At 43.7% G+C, this 14,538-nt stretch overlaps 1 protein-coding gene across 1 annotated transcript in view; it reads left to right on the top strand.

Annotated features, from left to right (window-relative positions):
* Positions 1-11,347: 11,347 nt before the first annotated feature.
* GTF2F2 (general transcription factor IIF subunit 2) overlaps positions 11,348-14,538 on the top strand; it is a 148,457-nt gene continuing 145,266 nt past the window's right edge. Inside the window, exon 1 of the mRNA XM_002914964.4 lies at positions 11,348-11,593. Coding sequence (XP_002915010.1) covers positions 11,528-11,593 — 66 coding nt within the window. The 5' untranslated portion in view covers positions 11,348-11,527. The remainder of the gene's footprint in view (positions 11,594-14,538) is intronic.

Genomic DNA, 14,538 nt, shown 5'->3' with positions numbered 1-14,538 from the left:
GAGATCCAGATGTATCTTCCTGCGTCTCAGGCTGATTCCGTGGATATTCCTGGGTCTGGTACCTATCCAGCTCAACTCAGGGGACCGGCTGAAAAAGGTGTCCCCTACTCCTCCGCCATCTTAACCTCCCCAAACGACACGAAAAATTCTGATTATCTTATTAATGAGGGAGTACATAGAAACAAAAGAATAATAAGGTGATAAGTAACTACTAAGGGTTTTCTCCCCAGCTACAGTTAAATCTGAGCCTTAAAGTCAGAAAAACAGACAGCAATGGAGCACAAATATCGTGAACCACCGTCTCCTCTCAGAAGTCATTCCATCTTGATCAGTTCTGTCCTCCCAAGTCTAGCTTGTTTACTAGTCCCGAGGAATTACAGAGATGTGTCTACATGGGCCAGCTAGTTACAGAGCAAAGACTCATGACCCAGTCTCATTTATCCCCACACAGAGCTGAAACTGTGTGCACACTGAACAGGTTTACTTGGCACTTCATTCTCTTAGTTTAACAATCGCAGAAGAAAGATGGGGCCTTTCTCTCTGGATGCTTGACAGGCAAATGCTGTAGAAATCCATTATACCTAGGAGTAAGAACAATTAGGCAATCAGCCAGTTGCAAATTTGGGGGCTCCAGTTTTAATGGGCCATGCAGGCTTTTCTTGATGGGTGATCAAAGGATATTGTGTGATGAGGGAACAAGAGGCAAACTGAGGACAAAGCAGAAGCTGACACCCTGTAACCCTCTCCCCCCATGTATACAACATTCCTCAGGCACTCCTGGCCGCCCTAAAGGACAAAGAAACAGTTAACCTATAGAGACTTGAGTCTCCTTCAGTTTACAAGAACAAAGCTATCAGTAACCTATCTTCCAGAAGGAAATGTATGTAGACACAATGAAATTTCCTTACTACCTACGGCCCATTGACAAGTTCTTGAAACAGGCACCTTGACATTCCTCTAGGAATTCAGCTGCTAAGGGCAAAGGGCAGTCCTAGCCTGACCCCCTCCCCTCCACCAAGATCCTGTAATCTACTTTAACTTATAAAAATTCCTTTGGAAAGAATTACTTTATCTCTAACCCCCCCCCCCAAGATACGAATTGGCAATCATCCCCCAAGTATGGCCCACCGATATACATCTGAAGGGTCTCATGATTAAGGTGTTGTTGTTTTTTTTTTTTAAAGATTTTTTAATTTATTTATTCGACAGAGATAGAGACAGCCAGCGAGAGAGGGAACACAAGCAGGGGGAGTGGGAGAGGAAGAAGCAGGCTCATAGTGGAGGAGCCTGGCGTGGGGCTCGATCCCTAACGCCGGGATCACGCCCTGAGCTGAAGGCAGACACCTAACCGCTGTGCCACCCAGGCGCCCCAAGATTTTATTAGATGATAATAATTGACCTCTTCCTGGAAACCTTGCTTGTAAAATTCCTTAGAGACTCATGCTATCCCTAACCCCCTTCCCACTTGAGGGTATATAATAGGCCATTCCTCACAACCCCGGGGCAGCAGCTCTTTCTGCCCATGGGTCCTGTCCCCGTGCTTTAATAAGCCACCAATTTCGCACCAAAGACACCTCAAGAATTCTTTCTTGGTCATCGGCTCCGGACTGCACCCCACTGAACCTCACCTGTACCTCATCATTGTGGGGGAAATAAAAAAGACTATGGCTTTGGGCTTGAGGGACAAAGAGGATATGAGCCTGGAAACCAGAGTATTGCAGATGGATTGCAAGCTGCTCTCCCTGAGGTGCTCTTCCACTGTTCAGGATATACTTTTTAAAAATTGTATTTATTTATTTGACACACAGAGAGAGAGAGATCAAGCACAAGCTGGGGGAGAGGCAGGCAGAGGGAGAGGCAGAAGCAGACTCCCCACTGAGCAGGGAGCCCAACGTGGGGCTCGATTCCAGAACCCTGGGATTCCAGGACCCTGGGATCCATGACCTGAGCTGAAGGCAGACACTTAACCGACTGAGCCACCCAGGTGCCCCTGGATATACTTTTTAATCCAAGTAGTCATTGGCCTATGACCCAGCCTTCACATGATGAAAACCTCACTCACTGGCCTTCACTTGGGTCTGTGCCAGAATCAAGTTTTTATCTTTCATCTCGTGGGAATGATGCTGGGAAATTTTTTCCAAAGAATAAATGATAGACTTTGAATATAACAGCTTTGTGATCCCTAATGAAATGCTGGGTCTATGAATAATCATTAATGGCTGCCAACATCACAAAAAGAAAGAAAACTGGGCAGGATATATCTCATGCTGAAAGTGCACAAGAGCCCATATGAAGGAAATAGTCTTCACCTTCACCAAAATAGAACATGGGTCTGATTATGCTTCAAGATCTAACTACCGATTTGTAGGAAATCAAAGGGAAGGAGCAATATCATAAATGACACCCTGAGGATACAATCAACAAAATACAGAATGGAGAAACACGTACAGGAAATCTAATCTAGTTTTTAAAAGATTTTCTTTTAAAGTTCATTTTCTTAGTAATCTCTACACCAACATGGGGCTTGAACTCATGACCCTGAGATCGAGTCGCATGCTCTTCAGCCTGAGACAGCCAGGCGCCCCTAGTGTTTTGTTTTTTTTTATTTGTTTTTTGTTTTTTGTTTTTAAGATTTTATTTATTTATTTGACAGAGATAGAGACAGCCAGCGAAAGAGGGAACACAAGCAGGGGGAGTGGGAGAGGAAGAAGCAGGCTCATAGCGGAGGAGCCTGATGTGGGGCCCGATCCCACAACACCGGGATCACGCCCTGAGCCGAAGGCAGACGCTTAACCGCTGTGCCACCCAGGTGCCCCTGTTTTGTTTTTTAAATAACAATGAGAGAGAAAATGAAAGCCAAAAGACATCTCAACCAATCACAATGCATGATCCTTGGATCCCAATCAAGACTATAAAAAATTTTTATTTTTTAAGATTTTTTTTAAAAAATGTGTTTTCTAAGTGTTTTTCAGAATTGCAGTAAAGGGATGCCTGGGTGGCTCAGTCAGTTAAGCATCTGCTTTCAGCTCAGGTCATGATCCCAGGGTCCTGGGAGGGAGTCCTGCATGTGCTCCCTGCTTGGCGGGGAGCTTGCTTCTCTCTCTTCCCGCTTCTCCCTCTGCCTGTCGCTCCCCCTGCTTGAGCTCACTCTCTCTCTGGCAAATAACTAACTAACTAACTAACTAAATGAATGAATGAATGAATGAATAAATAAATAAATAAATTAATTAATTAAAAAAAATCTTTTAAAAAAATGTTGTAAAGTGATGCCTGGGTGGCTCAGTTGGTTAAGTGTCTGCCTTTAGCTCAGGTCATGACCCCAGCCAGGGTCCTGGGATCCAGTCCCTCATCAGGCTCCTTGCTCAGCAGGGAGCCTGCTTCTCCCTCTGCCTGCGGCTCCTTCTGCTTGTGCGGGAGCCACTCTCTCTCTGACAAATAAATAAATAAAATCTTTTTAAAAAATTGCAGTAAAATACATATAACACAAAATTTACCATTTTTAACCATTTTCAGGTGTACAATTCAGTGACCTTAAATTCATTCACATTATTGTTCAACTGTCATCATCCATCTCCAGGATCCTTTCACCTTACAAAATAGATACTCTGTATCATTAAATAGTAACTCCTCATTCCTTCCTCCTTTTACTCCCGGCAACCGCCATTTTACCCTTTTTTCTATCATGTTTTATGAAGTTGACTACTCTAAGTACCTCATATAAGTGGAATTGTACATATTTGTTCTTTTGTGACTGGCTTATCTTGCTTAGCATAATGTCCTCAAGGCTCATCCATGTTATAGCATGTGACAGAATTTCCTTCCTTTTTTTAAGGCTGAATAATATTCCAGAGTGTGTGTGTGTGTGTGTGTGTGTGTGTGTGTGTATTTGTGTGTGTTTGTTTATCCTTTCTTCCTCTCATGGACACTTGTGTTGCTTCCACCTTTTGGGTATTGTGAATAATGTTGCTATGAGAAAAAGCATTTTTAAGCTCTGGCCAAAATGATGTATAATCTTTTTCCCCTTTCCCTTTTCCTGTTGGTTGGAACATGCAGACGTTGTGGTCCACCATGTAGAGAAGGGCAACACCCCAGAGATGGTGAAATAGTAAGATGGAAGAACCCTTGGCCCCCAGCTACTTCATGGAACAGAGTCAACTCAGCTGTTTACGTTGGAGAGAAGTAAAAGTTACATTGGCAAACAAGAGCTCTCCTTACAGAAAGGAGGCTTAAACTGAACTTGTCTCCACTCTACCCATTGATGGGGGAGGCATGGGCTTGCTTTAGCTAAAATTGTCACCTAACCCGACCTATGAAAACTACCCTGCCCATAATGATAAGTGTATTGGGGTAGGAAGTCTGATGCATCAATATGGAAACCCCTAGATTTTGCTCTTAGCAGGAATGTGGACATAATTCCTCATTGATATTCAGTACATGTGGCTTCTCTGGCTTTGAAATCTGAACACTAGTGAGGGTCCATCTGTTTAATATGGTATTTTAGGACTTACTGTTATTTGTGGTTTTTATCTGGGTACTTTTACCAAGTATTTCAACGCTATTTCTTTTTTTTTTTTTTTTTTTTTTTTTTTTTAAAATTTTTTTTTTTTTTTTCGANNGACAGAGATAGAGACAGCCAGCGAGAGAGGGAACACAAGCAGGGGGAGTGGGAGAGGAAGAAGCAGGCTCAGCAGAGGAGCCTGATGTGGGGCTCGATCCCATAATGCCGGGATCACGCCCTGAGCCGAAAGGCAGACGCTTAACCGCTGTGCCACCCAGGCGCCCCTCAACGCTATTTCTTAACCATAACTTTATTGAATATATAAAGTATGATCCAAAAGTTTTGGTAAACCTATCTGAAAACAAATTGGATTTCATTAGAGCAATGACAAATTAAATTTTCTCATGCTTTATTTAACACTTTATTCCCAGAGTAATCCCTAATGGACAATTAAATTGACTTACTGAGAATGAGGGCTTCTCGGAGGCCATGGCAGCCATACGTTACCTCATACACGAGGCACTTAACACAAGCAATTCAACTGAATTATGTCATCTGCCAGGCAAAATACATCCAGAGTCTTGTCTGAACTCCTAGAAGGAACAATACTCTGTGAGCGTTTGCATGTGTTTTGTGTCCTGGTACTGAGTTATCACATGTCCAATGGTCCCATTCTGCTCCACAGCAAGGAATCCCAAAGCCCCGTCGGTTCTACCTCTTGAACCTATCAGTATGTGTCCTTATTCATCTGCTTCTCTTCATCTCTGCCGCCACCTTCCTAATCCAAACCACTGTCCTCTTCTGCTTGGATTAGTGCAATAATGTCTGAGCTAGTCTCCTGGTTTCCATTCTTGTCTCTTCCAATCCATTTTTTTTCCCATAGCAGTTAGAGGAGTGTTTTTAAACATGTAAATCTGAGGGGTGCCTGGTTGGCTCAGTCGGAAGAGCATGTGACTCTTGATCTCGAGGTTGTGAGTTTGAGCCCCATCATGGGGAAAGAGATTATTTTAAAAAAATAATACACCTTAGAAGATGTAAATCTGATTATTTTGTATTCAAGCTTTCAATTTTTCTGCAAGTTTGGGGTGACTGGGTGGCTCAGTTGGTTAAGCTTCCGAATCTTGGTTTGGGCTCAGCTCATGATCTCAGGGTCATGAGATCAATCCCCTCATCCCCTCGTTGGGCTCCATGCTCACCACGGAATCTGCTCGAGATTCTCTCTCCCTCCCTTTCTACCCCTCCCCTGCTCTCCACCAAACCAGGAAATAGCCTAACCGTATCAGAGACAATCAATGGTAAAACTCCCAGTGTTGTTTCAAAACTAAGCAAAACTAAGCAAGACCCTGCATTCCTTACCTGAGAAAATCAGCCAAGACCCCATCTGGTATACCGCTCTCAGAGCATGTCCGAAGCCCCACAGTTACCTCTGCCTCATTATAATGTTCAAGTCTCACCCAAGGAGGAGCACAAACCTCGCTGACATAACATAGGATGCCTGCAGCAGGGGCATGTTTTCCAAGTACGCTTGCGCAAACTTATTCCCGCCTTTACATGCAATGACAAAGCTCCCCTTTCTGAATATTCATCCCAAACCCTAAATAAATAGAACCTGTTCACCCCTGCTCAGGGAGTCACAGGTTTGGAAATTATTCCTCGTGATCTCTGTATTTGCTGCAAGTAAAGATTACCTTGTGTGACAATTCTACCTGGTGTGGTCTCTATCTGTAACTCACCAAGGAACTCAGGTTAGTTTGGTTACATGACTCAGCTACTGATAATATTCAAATTCTCTCAACTCACTTGCAGCATCTCTTCTAACGACAGTGTTGATTATGCCATAGTGGCTACATGATAGAATTGTGGTGTTCCGAATTTACAAGGCCCGGCGGAATTCCCTACTGACTTCTTGGGAAAAATTTCAGCCAGCAGCGAGTTCTCGAGCCCTCCCTCCTTGGCTTGCATTTGTGCCTTAAAAGATTTAATAAGAACTTGACTAGTCAATCATCTGGGAGAGCAAAGAATTTGAAGTAATATTTTTGGGCACTGAACCCTGTATCTCTGATGATCAGTTGTTGTTTTTTTTAAAGATTTTATTTACTTATTTGACAGAGATAAAGACAGCCAGCGAGAGGGAACACAAGCAGGGGGAGTGGGAGAGGAAGAAGCAGGCTCATAGCGGAGGAGCCTGATGTGGGGCTCAATCCCATAACGCCAGGATCACGCCCTGAGCCGAAGGCAGACGCCCAGGCACCCTCTGATGATCAGTTTTATCTGTCAACTTGATTGAGCCTATGGTTGCCTAGATATTTGGTCAAACATTATTCTGGGTGTGTGTCAGGGTGTTAATGAATGGATTAACATTTGATAAAATAGATTGTCCTTTCGTGTGGCTGGGCCTAATCCAATCCATTGAAAGCCTAAATTAAAAAAAAAATGTTCAGTAGGGGAGAATTCCCTTTTTCTGTCAGTCTTCAAGCTGGGACATTAGACTCAGACTGGAACTTACACCATTAGTTCTGCCTCTCAGGCCTTGGGCCTCAGAGTGGAAGTGTACCGTCGGCTCTCCTGGTCTCCAGCCTGCCAATATAAATATAATATATATGTTCTCCTAATGTTGCTGGACAAAGTGGTGAAAGAAAAGGACAAGCTCAGGGATTTGAACTCCCAGTTCAAGCCTGCCTACAGGACCAGAAAGCTAAGAAGATAAAAGATAAGATAAAGACCTTTATCTCCTGTAGCTGCAGGGCTGAGGGGGCTAAAAATCAAACACAGATGCTCCTTTGGGGATTCCCTGAATTACCACACAGGTTGAACTCCCAGCCTCAAAGAGTGTATTTAAGTGAGGGCATTGATTGAGAAAGAATGGGATCCTGTGTCTTTGGAATGGGGATGTGTGAAAAGAACCAGTTGAGGATGAAGCTGGGAACGCTGAAGCCCTAAATTCTTTCTATTTTATATTATTTATTTGAGATAGAGCGCGTGCACGCACATGAGTTGGGGGGGAGGGGCAAAGGGAGAGGGAGAAGCAGGCTCACTGCTGAGCAAGGAGCCTGACTTGGGGCTCGATCCTAGGACTCTGGGATCATGACCCAAGCCAAAGACGGATGCTTAACCGTCTGGGACACACAGGCACCCCGAAGCCCTAAATTCTGATGAATCTTCTTTGCCAGTGGAAGTGGACTTCCCACCTCCACGTAGAAGCAGCTTCCTCACCTCCAGTGGTAGTGTCCTCTACGTCCCCTAATCTCCCCTGAGAAGATTCAGAAAGACGTTGTAATAGCTTCCCATAAGGCAGCTGTCTCGCCCGAAAATGCTAATTCTCCTCAGGACTCACCATTCACCATCTCTTTGCTCCTAGACCTATAACTAGACCCAAGTTCCATCAGGTCCCAAGGATGAGGTACAAAGTATGACCCAGAAGTGCACTATACTTCAAAGAATTACTTAAGTTTTATATTTTTAAAAAAAATATTTTATTTATTTAAGAGAGAGAGAGCATAAGTGGGGGGAGAGGCAGAGGCAGAGGGAGAGGGAGAAGCCGACTCCCCACTGAGCAGGGAGCCTGATGTGGGACTCAATCCCAGGACCCTGGGATTGTGACCTGAGCTGAAGGCAGACGCTTAACCAACTGAGCCACCCAGGCGCCCCAGTTTTATAATTTACACAAGTGGAAATCCAGGGAACATGTGTGTTTGAGAATGGATATTAAGGGTGTGGGATCATGGTGGAAGGAACACAAAGTTGGATCAGGCCAAAATTATTGCTGTCTGGCACATAATGGGCCCTCAGGAAGGTGAAAATCTAGCTGTGATACCCAATATTTGTTGGTCTCCAGAGTAAATCTGTGACTCTGGTTCACAGTGTTAGTTTGGCAGCCAGTTAGGTTCTAACAGGATGGCTGTGTTTCAGGATTTCTTTTCCTTTAGCACCTACAGTTCTTGGTCATGCTGCTTCAGAGGATGAAGAGGTAGACCAGAGGAAGCATGGCGGGCAGTGACGCAGAGTTTATTGGGCGATAGCACAAAGCTCCCAAAGAGGAAGGGGACCAGAGAGGTTTGCCGTTTTGGTGTTTAAATCTAGGGGCTTTTAATGAGATTGTTGGTGGGCTGTTTTAATCTGATGAACCCTCCACACACCTGTCACCCAGTCAGGTTTTTGTCCATGCCCTCATTTACCTATCAGATAGTTGTTTGTGTGGGAGAGGGTGGAGGGCTCCTTTCAGGGTGGTGTAGAGTAACAGGATGGGGTCTTTTTCCTTGTAAGGGTAGTTTTCTCTTAGGAGAGGAGCCCCTTGCTCCTGCCTGCCGTTCTGCTGGCTATCCTCCATTAGCTGGGGGCCAGCAAAGGGAGAGTCAGTGTCAGCTAACAGGAAAATCAGATATCTGTCCTGACAGCACTCTAAAATAAAGCAACAAGAAGCTGGATCAAAGCAGACAGGCCCAAGATAAAGGCCAGAGACCCTGGCCAAGTAAGGGAGAAAGGTGAAACCTTGCTCCCAAAGAAATCCAGTCCCCAGATAATAAATATTCCATCCCCTTAACAACTGTCAATAAATGATAGAGACCCAAACCCAAGGGCACACAGCTCTCCCTTGAGCTTGACCACTCTCACATCTCGAGAGTGTTCTCTCACTTTCATAAACTCTTCACCTGCACCTCTCAACCACTGTGTCTGGTCCGTCCTTGATTTCTTTTTTGTGGGGAGACTAAGAATCTCCCGCAACATCCCGGAGACAGGTTGGGTGAAGGCCTCAGGGCCGGGTGGTCTCCCCACTCCACCTAGCAACAGCAGAGCCCTCCCTCGTCCTTTTCTCTCACAGCTCATAAGCATTCCTCCTCAAGCTGGGAATTTGAAAAGGACAGATGAAAATTTGTTCTTTGTTCAATGCTACGTGAGGATGGGGAGCTAAACAGTTTTTTCTTCTTCCCTATGTATGTACGTACATATGTATGTATGCATGTATTTAGTAAGCGTTATGCCCAAAATGGGGCTTGATCTCAGGACTTCAAGATTCAGGTGATCAAGAGTCACATACCCTTCTCATTGAGCCAGCCAGGCACCCCACCCTATGTAATCACTTTAAAATCTTGCACTTTTCTCTTTCTTCTCTAGCCATTTCTTCTTTACCCATTTGTTCTCCCTTATTCCCTACACACACACACACACACACACATACACACACACACACACACACACACTCATTTTAGGTCCTCCCATGACCCATAGATCAAAGGTCTTAATCCTTTAAAGTCCATTACTAGGGTGCTCCAGGCTACATTAATTCCCTTTTCTCATGGTCTCATATTTCAATGTATTCCTTCTGTTGGATCAAAGCTCAAAGCAGCTCTTTTCACCCTTTATATGTTTTTTTTTTTTAGATTTTTTATTTATTTATTCGACAGAGATAGAGACAGCCAGTGAGAGAGGGAACACAAGCAGGGGGAGTGGGAGAGGAAGAAGCAGGCTCATAGCAGAAGAGCCTGATGTGGGGCTCGATCCCATAACGCCAGGATCACGCCCTGAGCCAAAGGCAGATGCTTAACCGCTGTGCCACCCAGGCGCCCCCACCCTTTATATGTTTTAAGGCCTTTTTGTAAGCTTTGACACAAGAATGTAACCTTCCTTTTCAACCCATGCCTGGTCTCCCATCTTTCCTATTAGGGTTCTCAGCTGACCATAGAAACCTGACAACTTTTCCTGGCTCTATGCAGCACAGACATGGAATTTCCTCAATTATGTGCATGGCTCTGATGTTTGATTCAATACAGCACTTGCCATTCTTACATAGTTTACTATTTGTTTCTCTTTCAGCAAATGTTCATTCAGCTAAAGCCTATTGAAATCTGACAATGTGTCACGTACTGTGCTAGCTGTTGTGGATACAAAATGAATAAAACACTATTTCCACCTAGGAGGAGCTCATAGTCTAGAAAGCAAAGGCAGCATGTAAACATGTATATAGTAGTGCAGGGTGATGATAAGTATCACACTGTGATGTGAAGAAAAACCAGCTTCCTCCGGGGAATTTAATAAAAGGTTTCCTAGGAAGTGACATTTCTGTAAGTCTTGAAACCCACGTAGGAGTTTGCCAATCAGAGGACAGGGGTGAGAAGGAGGGTAAGGGGGGAATAGGGCATCTGTCTATGAGTAGAGGGCATCCATTGTGCAGAGGGTGCGAAATAATTGAGGAAGATCCTGATGTGTTCGGGCAGGTCCGACGGTTGGGTGTGGTTCGATGTGTGATTGAGTGGCAGGGATCAAATTGAGGGCCTTCGAAGAGAAGATTGAATTTTAAGCTAGGTGCAAGAAGACAGGGAGGAAACTGTTTAAAGCCAGGGAGTTGGAATCAGGTTTGTCTTACAGGTCTAAAGTTTGTCGTTGATCTAATTATATGGACTGCGTTTTGGAGTCTGAAAGGCGTGTGAGGATAGACTCTCACCTGAGACACTCCCCCCCTTTTTTTTTCGGGTCTACAAACAGCATGTTTTCAGTATTCTCAGGGCTACACTGTCCGATTCTAGCGCCCACGTGCGCTAATTCACTTACTGTATTATTCCCACCCTGTCCTCAAAAATTGTTTCTCTCGCCTTGGCCAGGGTTGGACACATACTGACAGCTTTTGTCTCTTTGAACCCCATTTTTCTGTCTTGACGCTGTCTTTCTTCACTTATGCTGACCTGATCTTTAAATGTGTTGTGGACATTTTGTTTCATCCTACCCTGTGTGTTAATCACTCAGGCGCAACCAGACTCAATAGCCACACCCACTCAAGAAAGTGCCTAACTAGGAGGTTTGTCCATACCGGCGCGCCGTACTGACGGTCGCACCGCGCAGGCGCAATTCCCGCCTCCCGGCGGCGTGTTTCTCTTTCCGGGGATTCCCTGTATCTTGGCGGGTGGACGCGGTTTCTTCATAGTCCGCCTCTGGCCGCGGCGCACACCGTTCTCCAGTTATTTGCTCCGCAGGCCCGCAGGCCCCCAGGTCCCGGGCCGCTGCTCTGGCCCTCTCGCCTCCACCGGCTACAGACCCATGGCCGAGCGTGGGGAACTCGATCTGACCGGCGCCAAACAGAACACCGGTGTATGGCTAGTCAAGGTATGTTCGTGCGGCTCTCGCTTGCGCTCCTCCTAGTTTAAGTAGTTGAAGTGACTTGAGACTGTCCCATTCCGTGAGCCTTTTAAAGTTCTCTACGGCTATCTCGTTAGAGCTACACATAGCTTCAGAGGCAGGAGTCGTGCAAACTAGTTGGCAGGTGAGGCAATTAGTTGAGGGACTCTTTAATTGAGACAATTAAGAGTCCGAACCTGCCTGGAACGGATTCCTTTCCCCACCGTGTGGTTTTTCTGGGGTCTTGTGCTGGTGTTCTCCGACTTGAGTGGTGTATTTTACCGCAGACTGAAGAATTTATCTAGTTTTGGTGAAAGTGTTTTTAGTCGTGAGTCTATATAAGGAAGTTGAGTATCTGCTTCCTGTACAATTTTCTCGGTCAGAAAGTAGAACGGGTCCCTCTGTACCCTTAACGTGTTCTTTTAGGTTGATGGCCCTTATTGGAGTTCTCAGGAGAGCTGAGAGAGCTCTGAACTCACGGAAGGAGAGGCCATTGAACTGGAGTGTTCTTTTAGAGTGTTTTTTTTGTAAAGACAGCAATCTTGATTAGCCCTGAGTGAGCACAGTGTTTGTGCTTTACTTTTTCATATCGAGGAGTGTTGTCTCCTGGAGAGTTTCATAAGACATATTTATGTTCAAAATGTGGATATGGCAGTCTTTGAACTAGTACCTTTGGTTTTTTAATTTTTTAAAAAACTTTTATCACATGCTTGAATTCTCATCAGTTAAATCTGAGGGGCACTTCCTGTCCACCTCTCTAAAACTCCCTTATGATCAATTGCTAGCATTTTAAAGCTGTATTATGTTTTTCAAAGCACTTGTCACAGTCTAAAGTGATTGTATGTTCATGTATTCAGTGTTGGTTACCTCCTTCTCTCTAGTGTGGGTGCACTCACACACATTCTGTGAGAATGGGTTCCTTGCCTGTCCCAACCAGAATTGTGTTTGACACATGGTAATTGCTCAACAGATATGGAATGAATGAATGAATCACCTCTTATTTATTATTTTCAACCCCAGTTTTACTCTCTGGCACTCATATGACTTCTCACAGCTATGTCAGTATTATGACCTAAAAGGCTGGGGTAAATTTCTCCTAGGGCATTTCTCTACTGCATGCCAAATGGAGGAAATCATTAAGATCTCCCTTGCAGATTGAAAGAGCTTGAAAAAAAATGGTAGAACTTGAGATGATGCATTAATTCCTGGAGCACAATAAATGCACAGTGAATATTGTTTGGCTTTCACAATTGGATGGGTAGACAGAGGCATTAGCATAGTATGTTATGGAGAGTGGAACAGAAATGCAAAACTGAAAATGCATATTAACATGGTGTGTCCTGGAAAACAGAGGAGATTATTATGCCTCAGAGCAGAAGGTTTGTGTAAAAAAAAAAAAAAAGTTTGGGACCATATACTCATATTATCATATTGTGAAATGGAGATGTCTTAACTTCAGCCTGCAGGAAGTGAGGAACCTGTTGGAGGGTTTTGAGTAAGGCAAGGATGCAAATAATTCAACAGGGAAAAAAAAAAAAAGCTTGAGAGGACAATAACCAGAATCAAAATTAGAAAATTATCTCAGCATCATAGATATGTGATAATGAAGTCTGGGGAGTTACGGAAACTTTTTCAGTAAAAGTTGTTGGGATTTGTTGACTGACTTAAATGAGAATGTGCAGGAATATAATCTAAAATGAAGTTAAAAAATTTTAGTGTTCTCTCGTGTGGGTATTTGAATACATTTTATCTCTTTAAAAAGAACTGAAGCCAATGATTTGTTCTTGTTTTGTAAAGGTAAGTAGACCACTTACTGTTTACAGTGTCACTGTTTTTTCTTACCAGCTTGGCGTACAGTGTATCTTCTTTTCTAATCTTAAGTATCAAAGAAACCACAAAACCCACCAAGCTTGCAGATAGATCTTTCCAGGGTGGGAAAGAACTTTCTTGCCAGTTCTTGTTCTTTGGCAAATTTATCTCTGAAAGATGACGAGAATTGCTAGCAAATACTTTCTGCCCTAAAGTCCACTCCTGTTCTTTTTTTATTTGACAACTTTTTGTTTCTGCTCCATTAAAGGAGACCCAATAGACAATGGGGTTTGATTTGCATAGCTGTCAGATAACTTGAACTTGTTTTATTTGCACTGGTTTGTATCCAGTGTGATTTTCATGCCCATACTTGAGTATACTTGGATTTTCATCTCTGAATTATAGGAATAAATTATAGGATGACATCAAATTGTAATAGTTTCATTTTCGGCTTTCTTTGCATGATATTAACATATAACATATTAGAAAGTGTGTCTTCCTTCTTATCCAGTCAGAATTTGTGAACAGAATTACCTGATTTCACATCTTTTCTCTGTATGTTCATATTTCTTATTGTGGGAGCACCTGGGTGGCTCAGTCTGTCAAGCATCCGCCTTCCGCTCAGGTCATTATCCCAGGGTCGAGCCCCACATCTGGTTCCTTGCTCAGCGGGGAGCCTGCTTCTCCCTCTGCCTGCTGCTCCCCCTGCTTGTGCTTTCTCTCTGTCAAATAAATAAATAAATCTTAAAAAAAATTTAAAAAGGAGACCTCCAAAACCCCCCCATATTTTTCATTATAAATAATACTTCGAGTTCTGTTCTTTGAGGATCATTTGCTGCAAAATGTGTAAATTTCTTCTTAGAGTATCTCAAAGTTTATGGGCCATCTTGCACATATTAATTCCATCACTAGAAAGGTATAAAACAGGAGAAATACAGTAAGGTATAATATACATGTAAGATCTCTGAGTGTTTTGAGCAGGAAAATAGTTGTTTTTCTGGCTGGAACGGGTAAGACTTCATGGAGAAGGTGACATTTAAGAAGAGGATATGGAGTTGATTAGGGCTGGGGAGAACTAGAGTGTGTTCAGAAAAAAGCAAATATAGAAGATTGTGTCCCAGAAT

This window comes from Ailuropoda melanoleuca, chromosome 7 (assembly GCF_002007445.2).
Source record: "Ailuropoda melanoleuca isolate Jingjing chromosome 7, ASM200744v2, whole genome shotgun sequence".
Classification (NCBI taxonomy): Eukaryota; Metazoa; Chordata; class Mammalia; order Carnivora; family Ursidae; genus Ailuropoda; species Ailuropoda melanoleuca.
Note: the sequence above shows the minus strand (reverse complement) of the source record. Positions and strands in the feature narration are given on the sequence as shown.